At 39.0% G+C, this 14,649-nt stretch overlaps 1 protein-coding gene across 3 annotated transcripts in view; it reads left to right on the top strand.

Annotated features, from left to right (window-relative positions):
- The window catches only part of TBC1D19 (TBC1 domain family member 19), a 147,650-nt gene that overhangs the window by 107,305 nt on the left and 25,696 nt on the right, over nt 1–14,649 (top strand). For all 3 annotated transcript variants that reach the window (XM_045474319.1, XM_045474321.1, XM_045474320.1), the window contains 2 exons: nt 7,939–8,023; nt 10,900–10,944. In XM_045474319.1, the coding sequence (XP_045330275.1) occupies nt 7,939–8,023; nt 10,900–10,944 (130 nt within the window). The remainder of the gene's footprint in view (nt 1–7,938; nt 8,024–10,899; nt 10,945–14,649) is intronic.

Below are 14,649 nucleotides of genomic sequence, written 5' to 3'. Positions count from 1 at the left end.
TGCTTCTGTCTCCCTTGCCTTCCTTCGGCGATGTGTCTAGTAAGAAGTTGCTCCGGCTGAGGTCAGAGAGGTTGCTGCCCGTGTTCTCCTCTAGGATTTTGATTGTTTCCTGTCTCTCATTCAGGTCTTTCATCCATTTTGAATTTATTTTTGTGTATGGTGTAAGAAAGTGGTCCAGTTTAATTCTTCTGCATGTTGCCGTACAATTTTCCCAACACCATTTGTTGAAGAAACTATCTTTTTGCCTTTGAATATTCTTTCCTGCTTTGTCAAAGATTCATTGGCCATCCAGTTATGGGTCCATTTCTGGGTTTTCTATTCTGTTCCATTAATCTACGTGTCTGTTTTTGTGCCAGTACCATATTGTCTTGATGACTACAGCTTTGTAATATAGCTTGAAATCCAGAATGTGATGCTTCCAGTTTTGCTTTTCTTTTTCAGGATTGTTTTGGCTATGTGGGGTCTTTTGTGGTTCTATACAAATTTTAGGATTGTCTGTTCTAGCTCTGCAAAAAATGCTGGTGGCATTTTGCTAGGGATGGCATTAAATGTGTGGATTGCTTTGGGTAGAATAGACATTTTAACGATGTTCTTCCAATCCATGAACATGGAACACTTTTCCATTTCTTTGTTTCCTCTTCAATTTCTTTTATAAGTTTCAATAGTTTTCAGAGTACAGATCTTTTACCTTTCTAGTTGGTTTTTTTCCTGTGTATCTGTTTTTGGTGCAATTGCAAATGGGATAGACTCCTTGATTTTCTTATTGCTGTATAGAAATGCAACAGATTTCTGCACATTGGTTTTATATCCTGCAACTTTGCTAAATTCATGCATTAGTTCTAGTGTGTGTGTGTGTGTGTGTGTGTGTTTTTTTTGTGGACTCTTTCAGGTTTCTAGAGTATCATGTCATCTGCAAATAGTGAAAGTTTAACTTCTTCCTTGCTGATTTGGGTGCCTTTTATTTCTTTTTGTTGTCTGATTGCTGAGGCTAAGATTTCCAGTACTATGTTAAATAGTAATGGTGAGCGTGGACATCCTTGTCTTGTTTCTGACCATAGGGGTAAGGGTCTCAGTTTTTCCCTATTGAGAATGATATTAGCTATGGGTCTTTCATAAATGGCCTTTATAATGTTGAGGTATGCTCCATCTATCCCTACTTTGTTGAGGGTTTTTATCAAGAATGGATGATCTGTTTTTCAAATGCTTTATCTGCCTCTATTGACAGGATCATATGGTTCTTATTCTCTGTTTTATTAATGTGATAAATCATGTTCATTAATTTACCAATATTGAACTGGCCCTGCAGCCCAGGAATAAATCCCGATTGATCACGGTGAATAATTCTTTTAGTGTACTGTTGAATTCAATTTGCTAGTATCTTGTTGATAATATTTGCATCCATGTTCATCAGGAATATTGGCCAGTAATTCTCCTTTTTAGTGGGGTCTTTGTCTAGTTTGGAATCAAGGTAATGTTGACTTCATAGAATGAGTTTGGAAGTTTTCCTTCCATTTCTATTTTTTCTGGAACAGTTTGAGAAGAATATGTATTAAGCTCTTCTTTAAATGTCTGGTAGAATTTCCCTGGAAAGCATCTGGCCCAGGACTCTTGTTTGTTGGGAGATTTTTGATTACTGATTCAATTTCTTTGCTGGTTATGGGTCTGTTCAGATTTTTTATTTCTCCCTATTTCAGTTTTGGTAGTTTGTGAGTTTCTAGGAATTTGTCCATTTCTTCCTGATTGCCCAGTTTGTTGGCATATAATTTTTCATAGTATTCTCTTATAAGTGTTTGTATTTCTGTGGTCTTTATTGGCTGTGATCTCTCCTCTTTCATTGGTTTTATCTATTTGGGTCCTCTCTTTGATAAATCGGGCTAAGGGTTTATCAATTTTGTTAATTCTTTCAAAAAACCAGCTCTTAGTTTCATTGATCTGTTCTACTGGGGTTTTTTTGTTTGTTTGTTTCTATTGTTTATTTCTGCTCTAATCTTTATTATTTCCCTTCTTCTGTTGGGTTTAGGCTTTATTTTCTGTTTCCTTTCTACCTCCTTGAGGTGTAAGGTTAGGTTGTATATTTGGGACCTTTCATGCTTCTTGAGATAGGCCTGAATTGCAACATACTTCCTTAGGACTGACTTTGTTGCATCCCAAAGGTCAAAACCTTTGATCTGTCACGTTTTCATATAAATTGGAGTTATAGATGTCAGAAAGAATATAAAATTATTATCAAGTATAGATGTATAAAAATTCAAAGGAATTAACTGAAAGCTATTAGAACTAATAAAATAATTCAATTAAATGCATATTTATCAAATAAATATTAAAATCATTTACTCTTGTAAATTCTATTCTATGTATTATATTTCTATGTATTTGCCCTACAGAGATACTCATATATGTATGAATGACACAGTAAAAGGCAAATTATTTTGGCACTGCAAGAAATAGCATAAAATTGAAAATTATTTAAATGTTCTTTTATAAGGGACTAACCCATTCAATAAATTATGGTGTATACTTATAATGAAATGCATGATAGCTCTTAAAATGAAGCAGCTCTATATAAAGTAGCAATGTGTTCATATGTACTGGTATGAAAGGATGTCTGAAATTCATTGTTAACTTTAAAAAAAACACAAAAAACAGCGGCACTGGGTGGCTCAGTCGGTTAAGCATCCGACTCTTGGTTTCGGCTCAGGTCATGACCTTCCGGTTCGTGAGTTCGAGCCTCACCTCTGTGCTGCCAGTGCGGAGACTGCTTGGAATTCTCTGTCTCCCTCTCTCTGTCTGCCTCTCCCCTACTCATGCTCTCTCTCTCTCTCTCTTTCAAAATTTATTGATTTAAAATATATATTTTAAAAAAACAAAACAGATATGTTCTACCTTTGGAGCTGACACTGCTGTTGGGAAGGTTCCCAATAACTAAATCCAATGACCGGTGGTCAGTCCTCCTCTTAACTGATCTCTTAACAGCATGTGACCCAGTTGTGCCCTGTCTTCACTTGGCTTTTAAGACACCACATTCTTTCTGGTTCTTCTCTTACTTTACTGGTCACCAGAGGCAAATCTAGCATTTTGGGAACCTGAAGCTTATAGAATTTGGGAAACCTTTTAAAGATAGAGAATATAATGTTACAAATAAGTCATAATTAGGTAAGAACACACATAGTTCTTTAGAACAAGGGGAAAATCATGACAAATTATTAGAACAGTAAGAAGTTCAGGGCCCATTTTTCTGAGATCATATTAGGCAGTTTATTAGAAATGCATACATAGAAACATTTTCTGATCAGAGCCTGATTTGCCCTCCTTATTTAGAGCATGCTATACCTCCCAGCAATTCCCAGCACCCAAAGGGACCCATGCTAATGAGAGGTCCTAACGCCCCTTTATTAGCATCATGGGAAATCTACCTCTCTTGGTTTTTCCTCAATCTCTAAGACTCGTTCCTTCCCTTCTCCTTCATATCTTAATGTTCAAGTGCCTCAGGTCTCAGTTCTTGGTCTTTTTCTAGTTATACTCACTCACTTGCTGATTTCACCAAGTTCAACTCTCTTGTGATTTTCATTATCATGTATATGTTGATACCTTCTAAATTTACATCTTCAGTCCAAACTTCTCTCCCAATCTCCAACTGCCTATTCAATACCTCCACTTAGATTTTTGGAGATATCTCGAATTTGGTATGTTGAAAACTGAACCCTGATCTCACTCCCAAAATCGTTCCACTCAACTTTCCCTATTTCAGTTGATAGTAACTCCATCTTTCCAAGCACTAAGCACCTAGAACAGTGCCTGGTACATTGTAGAAACAGAAGGAAAGAATTAGTGAACTGATTTTTAAAAGATAACATCTGTAGAAGTCATTCAGAATGGGGCACATAATAAAAGTAATTAAGAGATATGGCAGGTTGAGTAAGTGTAGCTCAGTCCTACGTGTCATAGGAGTCAAGTAGAAGTGAATAGAGAATGGGGCAAAGGCATCATTCAAAAAGATAATGGTTGAGAATTTTCCAGAAATGTGGATAAACAAAAATTAAAGTTGAAGAAACACGACAGTCGTGAGCCATATAAATAAAAACAAATCCCAGGGGTGTCTGGGTGGCTCATTTGGTTAAGCTTCCAACTCTTGGTTTCAGCTCGGATCATGGTCTTGCAGTTCGTGAGTTCAAGCCCCACATTGGGCTCTGCTCTGGCAGTGCGGAATCTGCTTGGGATTCTCTCTCTCTCCTGTCTCTCTGCCACTCCCCTACTTGTGTGCTCTGTCTCTCTCTCTCTCTGTCTCTCTCCCTCTCTCTGTCTCTCTCAAACATAAATAAATAAACTTTAAAAAATAAAATAAAATAAAATAAAAACAAGCCCCAAATTAAATATACAGTGGGGAAAATACAGAGTATAGAATAAAATTAAAATAATAGTAGTGGTAATAGTAATTGCAGCTAATATTTTAATAATATTCACCATTTGCTAGGCACTTTTCTACACACTTTATGTATATTAATTAATCCCACAATAGTCTCTGATGTAGGTCTTCTTAGGGTCTGCATATTACACGTGAGGATATTGAAACACCAAGAAGTCTGGTAACTTGCCCAATGTCACACAGCTAGTAAGTAGTGGAATAGAATTTCAACTCTAGTGGTGCAGTTTCAAACAGAATTCCAAATGGGTTAATGCATTTACCACAAAATGAATTTATCAAAAATGCTAGGCAAGTGGCAAGATTTCATTCTTTTTTATGGCTGAGTAGTAATCCATTGTATTTATATACCACAACTTCTTTATCCATTCATCTCTCTTACCATTTGCAGCAACATGAATGAATCTAGAACGTATTATACCAAGTGAAACAAGTCAGACAGAGAAAGACAAATGCCATGTGATTTCACTTACATGTGGAGTCTAAGAAAACAAAACAAATGAACAATCCAAAAAACAGATTTATAAATACAGAGAAAAAACTGGTGGTTGCCAGACTAGAGAGGGGTGAGGGGATGGGCAAAATAGGTGAATAAGAGGCATAAGCTTCAAGTTATAAAATAGATAAGTCATAAAAATGAAAAATACAACATAGGGAATATAGTTAATAAAAGAATAACTTTGTATAGTGTTAGGAGGTAACTATACTTAGCAAGGGTTGCATTGCTCAATGTATAGAATTTGGAATCACTATTCTGAAACTAATACAACATTGTATGTCAACTATACTTCAACGAGAGGGAGACAGAGACAGAGACAGAGAGAGAGAGAGACCTAGAGGAGAGAGAAGACGAAAAGATATGTAAATTTGGAGGCTGAGATTAGAGCTGTACAGTTTCAAGCCAAGGAACACTTGGAGACACCAGAAGCTGGAAGAGGCGGGGAGAAATCTCCCCCAGAAGCTCTGGAAGGAGTATGGCCCTGCCTCTACCTTGATTTTGGATTTCTGGCCCAGTAGAACTGTGAGAGAATAAATTTTTATTGTTTTAAGCCACTAAAAAAATGCTAGACAGAATTTCCTGTTTGAGTCAGGATGCGCTGGGTTATACTGTGATAACATACAAGTAAAAAATCTCAACACAGGTTGAGATTTCTTGCTCGTGGTCATGTCCCTCTGATAGGATGGAACCTAGGTCCAGACCTAAGTCTGTGTCATCCTCACTCCAGAACCTAGGCTGATAGAGTAACCACTGTCTAGAACAGTGGCGGTTGCCATGCAGAGGGAAAAGGAATGTGGTTACTGCTTCAATTCTTGAAGCTTTCATTCAGAAATTGTCAAATGACACGTATGTATTTCATTGACTGAAGAGCAAATCACATGGCCACACCTAACCCCAAAGGGGCTGGAAAAGACAGGCTGACATATAGCCAAAGGGGAATAACCAGAAATATTTGATGAAAAACCCTAAAGACTTTCATAATCTAGGTGAATATACAGAGAATATTTTAAATGTGGGGAGGAGCTTTCTAAGCATTAAAGTTTTGGGAGATTTGAGCACATAAAAATTAAGAACATCTCTGTGTCAGGGGGCGCCTGGGTGGCTCAGTTAGTTAAGCGTCTGACTTTGGCTCAGGTCATGATCTCATGGTTCGTGAGTTCGAGTCCTACATCAGGCTCTGTGCTGACAGCTCACAGCCTAGATCCTGCTTCCGATTCTGTTTCTCCCTCTCTCTCTGCTCCTCCCCCACTCACATTCTGTCTCTCTCAAAAACAAACAAACAAACAAACAAAAAGAACATCTCTGTGTCAAAATAAATTGTTTGAGCAAAGCCATTTGAAACATGTAATTAGACCAAAGGTCAGAATTGTTAACATACAAGAAATGTAAACAAATCAGTAATTTTAAAAACATCTATTTTAAAATGGACTAAGATGATGAGCTGGAAAATAACAAAATAAATGCAAATGGAAAAATGTTCAACCATATTAGTAATTAAAGCAAAATGCTGTTTGTACTTATAAGATGCTGATAACCTGTTTTGATGAGAATAAGAGAAAAAGTACACTGTCTTATTGCTGTATTATTGAAAACAAAAACATGACAAACTCTATCTAGAGGGCAGTTTGACAATGTGTATCAAAAGTTTTAGATTTAAAATGCCCATTGCTTTGACCAGACAGCTGGTTCAGTTTCAGGAATTTAAGTAAAGGTGTACATAAATATTTAGCTATAGGGAAGTTTACTTCAGCACTGTTTATAGTTGGGGAAAAGTGGAAGTAATTAAATGTTCAACAGTAAAAGGCTAGGTAAACTATGTTTATTCATATAGTGGCATATTCTGCAACATCAAAAAAATGTGGACTGGGAATATTTATTATAATACTGAGAGAAAATAGATTATAGAATAGTATGCCTAACTATTGTTTGAAAAATGTATGTATGTATGTATATATGTATACGAGCAGTATGAAAGATATACATCAGAATATTAACACTGATGGGCTTATAGGTGTTTTTTTCTCCTTTTTTGATTATCTGTATTTACAATTTTTACCATAACTGTGTATTGCTTGCGTAGTCTTTTAAAATACAGTAAAGGTCAATCAGTGGCAATGGTTGGTACATTTCACCATTGGTCCTCACTGATGCTTAATCTCCATATCTATTCTTTTTCTAAAGCTGGGCCCCCTTTTTATGTGCTGGACCCACAGTTTCTCCATTGGCTCCTGCTTCCTAGTCCAACCCTGACCTTGTGCCCCTGTTCTGTTAACTGGGCTTCTACCTTCTGTCATTCTCGATTCTTTTCTCAGTAGCATCTTTTCAATCCCAGGTTTTCCAATACCAAGACCCAGATTTCCTGTCACTAATCACCTTAGGATTGACCTCCTGCCCCCAAGTTCCAAGCTGGTCTCAGCAACCCGGTCCCTCCTAAGGACATCGTTGATCCTGACTTTCTGCCCTTCCTATTTTCATCTCCAGGCCGACTTGCCCCACCGCACCTGCTGGTCAGGACAACCAGCTTCTGACCTGTATTAGCTCTTTAGCTCTCTCTCGTTCCGCTGCTGCTGTCCCTTCTAGATACCCACGAGTTGCTTTCCCTGACACACCCACCTGTCTGCTCCTGCATCCCCGCAGAGACTCTAGTTCCAGCTTCCTGCACTTCCCAGGCTGCTCTGTGGGCCACGTAGTTACCTAGGGTCCTCCTATACATTTGTCATCGTGTCAAATGTCTCCCAGCTACTTCTCTTTTCCAGATGGAAAACAGACTAAGAGAATCAACTGGTGGTTAGCAGCTTGTTCAAGCTTGTTCAAGTCTTTGGGTGAACTTTGGCCATCGCATTTGGCATCCCCTGTAACAGTGCAGGTGCACCAACAGAGGGCACTCCTCCCATTTCCAGGCACAATACTGAACTGGAAAGATTCTACCTCAGTGCCTCCTAGGAAGGAAATAGCGATGAGTTAATTACCTGTTATAAAACAGTGCTTAATTGTTTGTTTCTTCCCCTGTTGTACCTAGGTATTACTTTGTTTCTCCCGGGATACATCTGTGTTGGGTCATTTTGCGTACAACAGCGCTTCACCACCGAAATCATACATCAGAGGTAAAATTTTAGTTACATAAAGGGAGTACTTTTTTAAGACTTACAAAATCATAGCAAGACTGTTACATTTTATAGCATATATTAGTGTTGTTAATTTTTTTTATTGTTAATGAAATTCCTCTCAGATTGTTGTAACCACGCTTTCAACTCCTACTCAAATCACGGGTGAACAACTCCGCACAATCAAAGGCGGGTGGTTCCCAGAAGCAGCACTTGAAGTTACCTCCTTTATCTTTCCTGTTTGCTCGCTCCTCTATTGCTGTTTTTGTCATATCTGTTGACTTTTATTTTCCCCCCCTAACTACGAGTTTATCACATGAATTTGCTTCTTCTGCTGCTTTTTGTAACTTCTCTATTCCTTCTCTCAAAATGTTCTACAGCACTTAAAATTTGATGTAATTTATATGCTATTAGCACTCTAATTTCTATTTTAGTGCTTTCTTCCCTTCTTTATCACTAGCTGCCTACCAGATATTGCTATTTCAATATCCTGCCATTACCTGACAGCTGAACTAATTTCAGCAGGAAGCCTTTCTCAATTTCTCCTTTTTATTAAGTGGTGAACACCAATCACTGAAAGCTTATAACCCTATTGTGTGTGATCATTCTCTGTTCCCATAAAGAAATAAACTCTTTCTCCCATATCTCCTGAGTCTGACTGTCTGCCTGATTGCTGTAACCCCTGCCCTAGGATGAGCCTATATTACCTGGCTGGGATCAGGCTCCCCCTCCCCAAACTGGGGGGCTCTCTTAATTCCACTGCTTCTAAACTGAGCTTATAGAAACCTTTGGTTTGCTTGTTTGTTTCTTTAACATCATTTGCTAAAAAGCTGACTGTAGAACTTATTTAATGGGTTCACTTCTAAACTCAGCCAAGATTTTAAGGCCCTCTATCAGTCAATTTTGTCTTAACCCAGCTCACTTTGATTCCCTGATTATCCCACGTTACCATATTTATTCTGGCCTATATATATTCCCTACATGTGGAAGGATTCCCACTCCTCCCCCACAAAATCATAGGTCCTTGAGGAACTAGGCTATATCTTACTGTATCAGAAAAACTTCTTTTTCCTTCCTGTGTAGGGAAAAACCCAGTTCTTTCCTACTGTGTTTCTCTACCATGTGTATCATTTACTACTCACATAAAACACTCCACTTCCGACACCGAATATATGGGAATTTTCCCTAAAACAAGAAACAAGTCTCCAACACCACCTGGGCATCCTACAATTTAACTCAGTTCTGCACTGTGTACCCAGAGATAGCCTCAGATCCCACAGACTAAGGGCTCAGTCCCATGAGAGTGCCATACCCCTCACACACACATACACACACACACACACTCTTCTGATGACAGCCAAAACCCCGTTTATCACCTGTGCCTCTGACCAACCAGCTATAGATTAGAGGTTCCAACAACCTGCTTCTTGGGTTCAATTAATTTGCTAGGGCAGCTCACATAACTCAAGGAAACATACATCTACCAGTTTATTAAAGGATGTGATAAAGGATACAGATGAACAGCCAGATGAAGACATACATACGGCGAGGTCTAGGAGGGTCCTGAGCATAGGAGCTTCTGTCCCCATGGAGTTGGGGTGTGTCAGCCTCCCAATATTGATATGTTCACCCACCTGCAAGCTCTCTGAACACCTGACTACTTGGGATTTTATGGAGGGTTTCTCACATAGGTACGATCAATTACTAACTCCATTTCCAGCTCCTGTCCCCTCTCTGGAAAATGGGAGATGGGGCTGAAAATTCCAGGGTTCTAATCATGACTTGGTCTTTCTGGTGACCAGTCCCCATCCAGGAGTCCACCAGAGTCATCCCAATAGAACAAAAGATGCTCCTAGTCTCTTATCACTTAGGAATTTACAAGGGTTTGCACCTAGCCCCATATTTAGTACCCAGCTAGTACTCTCTATCATCTCCCTCTCTCTGTCTCTCTGTCTCTCTTTCTCGCACTTTCTCTCTCTCTCTCTCTCATCTACCTTTCATTATTCCATTCTCCTTACTCACAAGCTCAGTGCTTGTTGTCTCCGCCCTAACCTAAACTGCTCATTCTTCTTATTTGTCCCCTCTCTGCCACCACCCCCGACAAGAAGAGCAAAAAAATTTTTTAACTAAAAACCTTCCCTTAAAGCCAAGTGCAAGAATGCATGAGACTTTTCAATAGAAAAGTCAACGAAAGGTATTAGAAAAAACTGTCAAGATAAAGGCTATCTAAAGATATTCAATGGAAGGTGGGGGAGGGACCTCAGAACCTTAAAAGTTAAGGGAAAGCTATATTTTTTTAAAACTACTTTAAACATTTGATTATAGCGAATATACTTTCATTTTCTGAAACAATTCTGCTTTCCAATATTTAGCCTCATTCTTGGACCACATTAACTGTTCTAGGATTCAGAAAATATTACCACTATATGGTTTAAGACATTTACTTTTTAACTTTTCAGCACATTCCATAAGAATGTAAAACCAATGAGGCGCTGCAAAGCTTAGGACTTACTTTAATGAACAGATTAGAATTATTCATAGTTAGCAAAACAATTCTATGCTTCTAAATAGATGCTTCTCTTCTTAAATGCTTAAGGCACTTGAAAGCATTTGTTCTTTTAATTAATTTGTATCAATTGCCTCACACTTAAATTTGTATTATTGACTTTAATTGATGAAAGGATTTGCTAATATCAAAAGATTAGCTGGTATATTTTCAAATTAATTCCATTTCCTAAAATGAAGTTAAAGGAGATCGTACTGTGCCTTTTTAAAATTGCATTATTAGTACATCCACAAAATAAGTTAATTTTTAAAGATTTATTTTATTTAATCCTATTGAAACCTTCTATGGTTTGTTTGTTTTTTTCTTACAGGAAAACTAGGACTAGAAGAATATGCAGTATTTTATCCACCAAATGGTAAGAGTAATGCTATTGCTTCCTCTAGTGGGAAATAGGGAAATTACAGCTTTTATAACTAAACGTGACACTATCTTTAGATGGATACTTATTCATTATCTAAAATAAACCTTGTATGGAATAGCTCTTTTAATTAACTTTTCTATGTTTGTGGTAGGTTTGTGTTAAATTCTGTACATCGTCCCTGGTTTTCCTTCCGACCGGTAGTAGTGTCTGCGAGGAAACTAAGTGGACTCAGGTCCAGGGTGTTTCATTTTCCTCTGGGGGACACTGACTGGGTCCATCCAGGACCTTCCTTCTGACTTCCCTGCAGCAGAGCTCAAATCGGTTGAGTGTATTGCCTTGTGTTACACTTTATTGTTCTTCTAATTTGACAAGGGTGGTATTTATGAAGTAAAAAGATCTTGAAGAAATACATCAGCCAAATAATCTATTTTAACTGTGTAAAGTGATCAAATGTATAATGATCTCATCAGATATTAAATATCCCTCTGAGATTATGGGATAGTTTTTAAGATCTGCTTTTTGGAAAAGCAATCTAGAGCATTCCTTATTACAATAATATTAGGTTGCATCCTGAAGAAGTTCTGTTACCCCAGCAGAATTAAGAACATGGGCTTTGTAACCCAGCCGACCTGGGTTCAGATCCCAGTCCCGCCAGCTCGCCCTATGACCTTGGTAAGTTCCATGGCTTCGCCGAACTTCAGACGCATCCTCTAGGGCCCATGGATCAAATGAGACACAATGTCTAAAACGTCACAGTGACTGATATGCAGTGAGTGCTCAAAAAATGCAGCTGTTACCGGCGTGTTGAGCTTTTTTGTTGATCTCTCCATGTGAAAGCCGTGCTTGGCTTTCATGGCACTGTTCTCTCCACGCACCTGTCAGTGATCTCGCGGGTTCTTTCACGGGCCATCCTCCCCTGCCCCTCTGTAAGCACCAGTGTTCTCCAGTGTCCCACCCCACCCTTGTTCGGCTGCCCTTCTTTTCATACATGTTCCCATGTACCTGCTTTGTCGGCTCTATTTGTTCATTACTCTAAAATGTTTATCTACAGTTCTGACCTCTATAGTAATTAACTCAGGCTTAACATACCTCAACTTAAATGCATTCATTTCTGTTCCAATACCCACTATTCAAAAAAGAATAAAATAAAATACAAAAATTAAAAAAAAAAAACAAATAAAGACCAACAAAATAAAGACCAACAACAAAAAAGCTGTGCTACTTCTCTCACAACTCACTGTGCTCTCATCTAACCAGTAAGTCGAGGCCTAAACCCTGACTCCTCTCAGCCTCGCATCCCTCTCCTGTGGTAAGTCACCAGGGCCAGCCGGTTTTATCTTCAACATGCATCTGGGACTTCGCTCTCCCTCTCTTCCTCGCCATAACTGCCGCCTTGCCCTTATCCAGGCTTTTCCATCTCTGGCTTATTAATTGCAACAGATACCTAACCGGTCTCTCTTCTTCCAGTGTTTTCTAGCTTTGCCTTGTCTTTCACAGTGTTGCCTGAGTTACACATCGAAAAGGAAAATCTAAAAATTGCTTTTTTTCCTTCAAGGTGTCTTTTCTGAGAAACGGACAGGGGGGAAGGGGCAAAGGGAGAGCGAGAATCTTAAGCAGGCTCCACACCCAGCTCAGAGCCTGATCTCACAACCATGAGATCTTTACTGAAATGAAATCAAGAGTCGGACGCTCGATTGCCTGAGCCACCGAGACACCTCTCTCCTGAAAGTTTTCTTAATGGCTTCCCATCTCTTCACAAGTGATGTCCAAGCCTCTTAGCCTGGTGTACGAGGACCTCTTTTGACCCGGGCCTGTATTCAGTCTGACTCATTGCTTTGTATTTCACCTTTTCCTATCTCACTGTCTTTTATATAGCAATACCAAACGATTACCTCACACGTGCACATGCACCCCTGCCAACTCTCTCAAAGCAACGTGCAGGGCTCAGCTCAGGCATGATCCTTTTCAGGAAGCTTTCCCTGAGTCCTCGGGTTTGGTTATGGTCCCTTTTTTTTTTTTTTTTTTTTTTTTAGATCCCATAGTATCCAGTGTGAAAGCCTTTGGTATCTATTTTATTGTCACGGCATTATTTGTTTATGCTTTATCTTCCCCTCTAGATTGCAGGCTTCTTAAGGTGGAAGGCCATGTCATTCATCTTTATTCCCTCAGTACCTAGCTGTAGTAGGAGGTTAGTGAGTCTTTATTTGAACTAAATTAGAGAGGATTTTTAATTTGAGCATTTACTTATGTTTATTACCTCTGCCTCTTCAGAAACTTAAATTTCAGATAACTTTTTATGTTTATCCAAGAATCAGGAAACCAGGGGAAAAATACCTCTGAAGAGCCAAAAGAGGTGTCCACGGAGTCAAATTCCTGCTCTCTCTATGCCTAGGAGAGCTTTTACTTAACACACATGCCTAAGAAGCTTGGTTTACTGGTGTCTATGCCCCCTACAAAAGTGGAAGCATAGAAAGAGGCCGACACAGATGGGGAAAATGACTAACAACAGCAGAACGGCAATCAGAGGCTTCACAAAGGAAAATAGAAGAACTATAATAACCAGCATATAAGAGTGCTCCAGAAAATCTGCCGGGCACCATTTTATGTAAAAGCCAGTAACCTTGTGACTTTTTAAAGAGTTACAGTGCACGTGTATGTACGTAGTTATAGTATGCACTATAATAATTTAAGACTTTTATTAGGCACTTGAGACACCAAAAAACAAATGGCTGTAATAATAGCCGTGACGGCAGTCAGGGCAGTGGCAGCTAACGTTTTGCAGGCAGGACTGTGTACCAGGCAGTGTGCTAAACGCATTACGTGCGGCAATCCGCTTGGTCCTTACAAGGCGTAACCTGCCGAGGCAGGGACTAGTGTTATCCCTATTTCTAGATGAAGAAGCTGAGGCACAGAGTGTCCATTTGCTCCGCCGGTGAGGGGCAAAGCCAGGCTTTCAATCCGAAGCTCTTTGACTTCAGTCTTCTTCATCACCATGCCCTGTTGCCTCAGAAAATGTTACCGTGTACGTTAGAGTGGCTTTTGGAAGAAAACAAAGGGGCTGATATGTTGAAAAAGTGGATGTGTAGAATAGGTTCTAGAAAGATTTTCATTCAGAATGAAAATAGTTTAATACTAAATGGGGTGACCCCTACAGCCGCTCATAAACTTCATTCTTCACAATAATTTTTTCTTTCAGGTAATCTTAAAACCTTGCCAGAATCAGAGAGAGCTCTCTTCTCTGGGCATTGAGTCCAAAGTTGCAGAACAAGAAGAGACAAAGACTAGTCAGTCTGTTTTCCCTTTATTCTTTCCTCAAGGCAATACTAAGCAGCATTTTTATGTTATCCATTCCACTGCTGCCCCAAATAGGATTACTTTAAAATCTTAACGACACCTCCGCCACTGACCTCATTTGAGGCCTTGTCGGTGGACAGACTTTCTGTAGCAGATTCGCTAAACAACTGGTAGGCAAAATTTCTGAGCTGAAGAGAGTTTTCATAGGAATTATATAAGCTTCTCTTGTTTTTACTTTTCGTTCAACTTATATAACTTGTTTTCATTTATTCATTTAATACTTACATAGTCCTGCTCTGGCTCCCTCTTCTATTCTAGGGTGGGTGATCTGCAGTAAAAAGTACCTACTGTCAAGAAGCTTACATTCTAGTGAGGGAGACAACAAGCAAGTAAATAAATAACCAA

This window comes from Leopardus geoffroyi, chromosome B1, assembly GCF_018350155.1.
Source record: "Leopardus geoffroyi isolate Oge1 chromosome B1, O.geoffroyi_Oge1_pat1.0, whole genome shotgun sequence".
In the NCBI taxonomy this organism is placed as follows: domain Eukaryota; kingdom Metazoa; phylum Chordata; class Mammalia; order Carnivora; family Felidae; genus Leopardus; species Leopardus geoffroyi.
The sequence above is the reverse complement of the archived record's forward strand: the minus strand, read 5'-3'. Positions and strand labels throughout refer to the sequence as shown.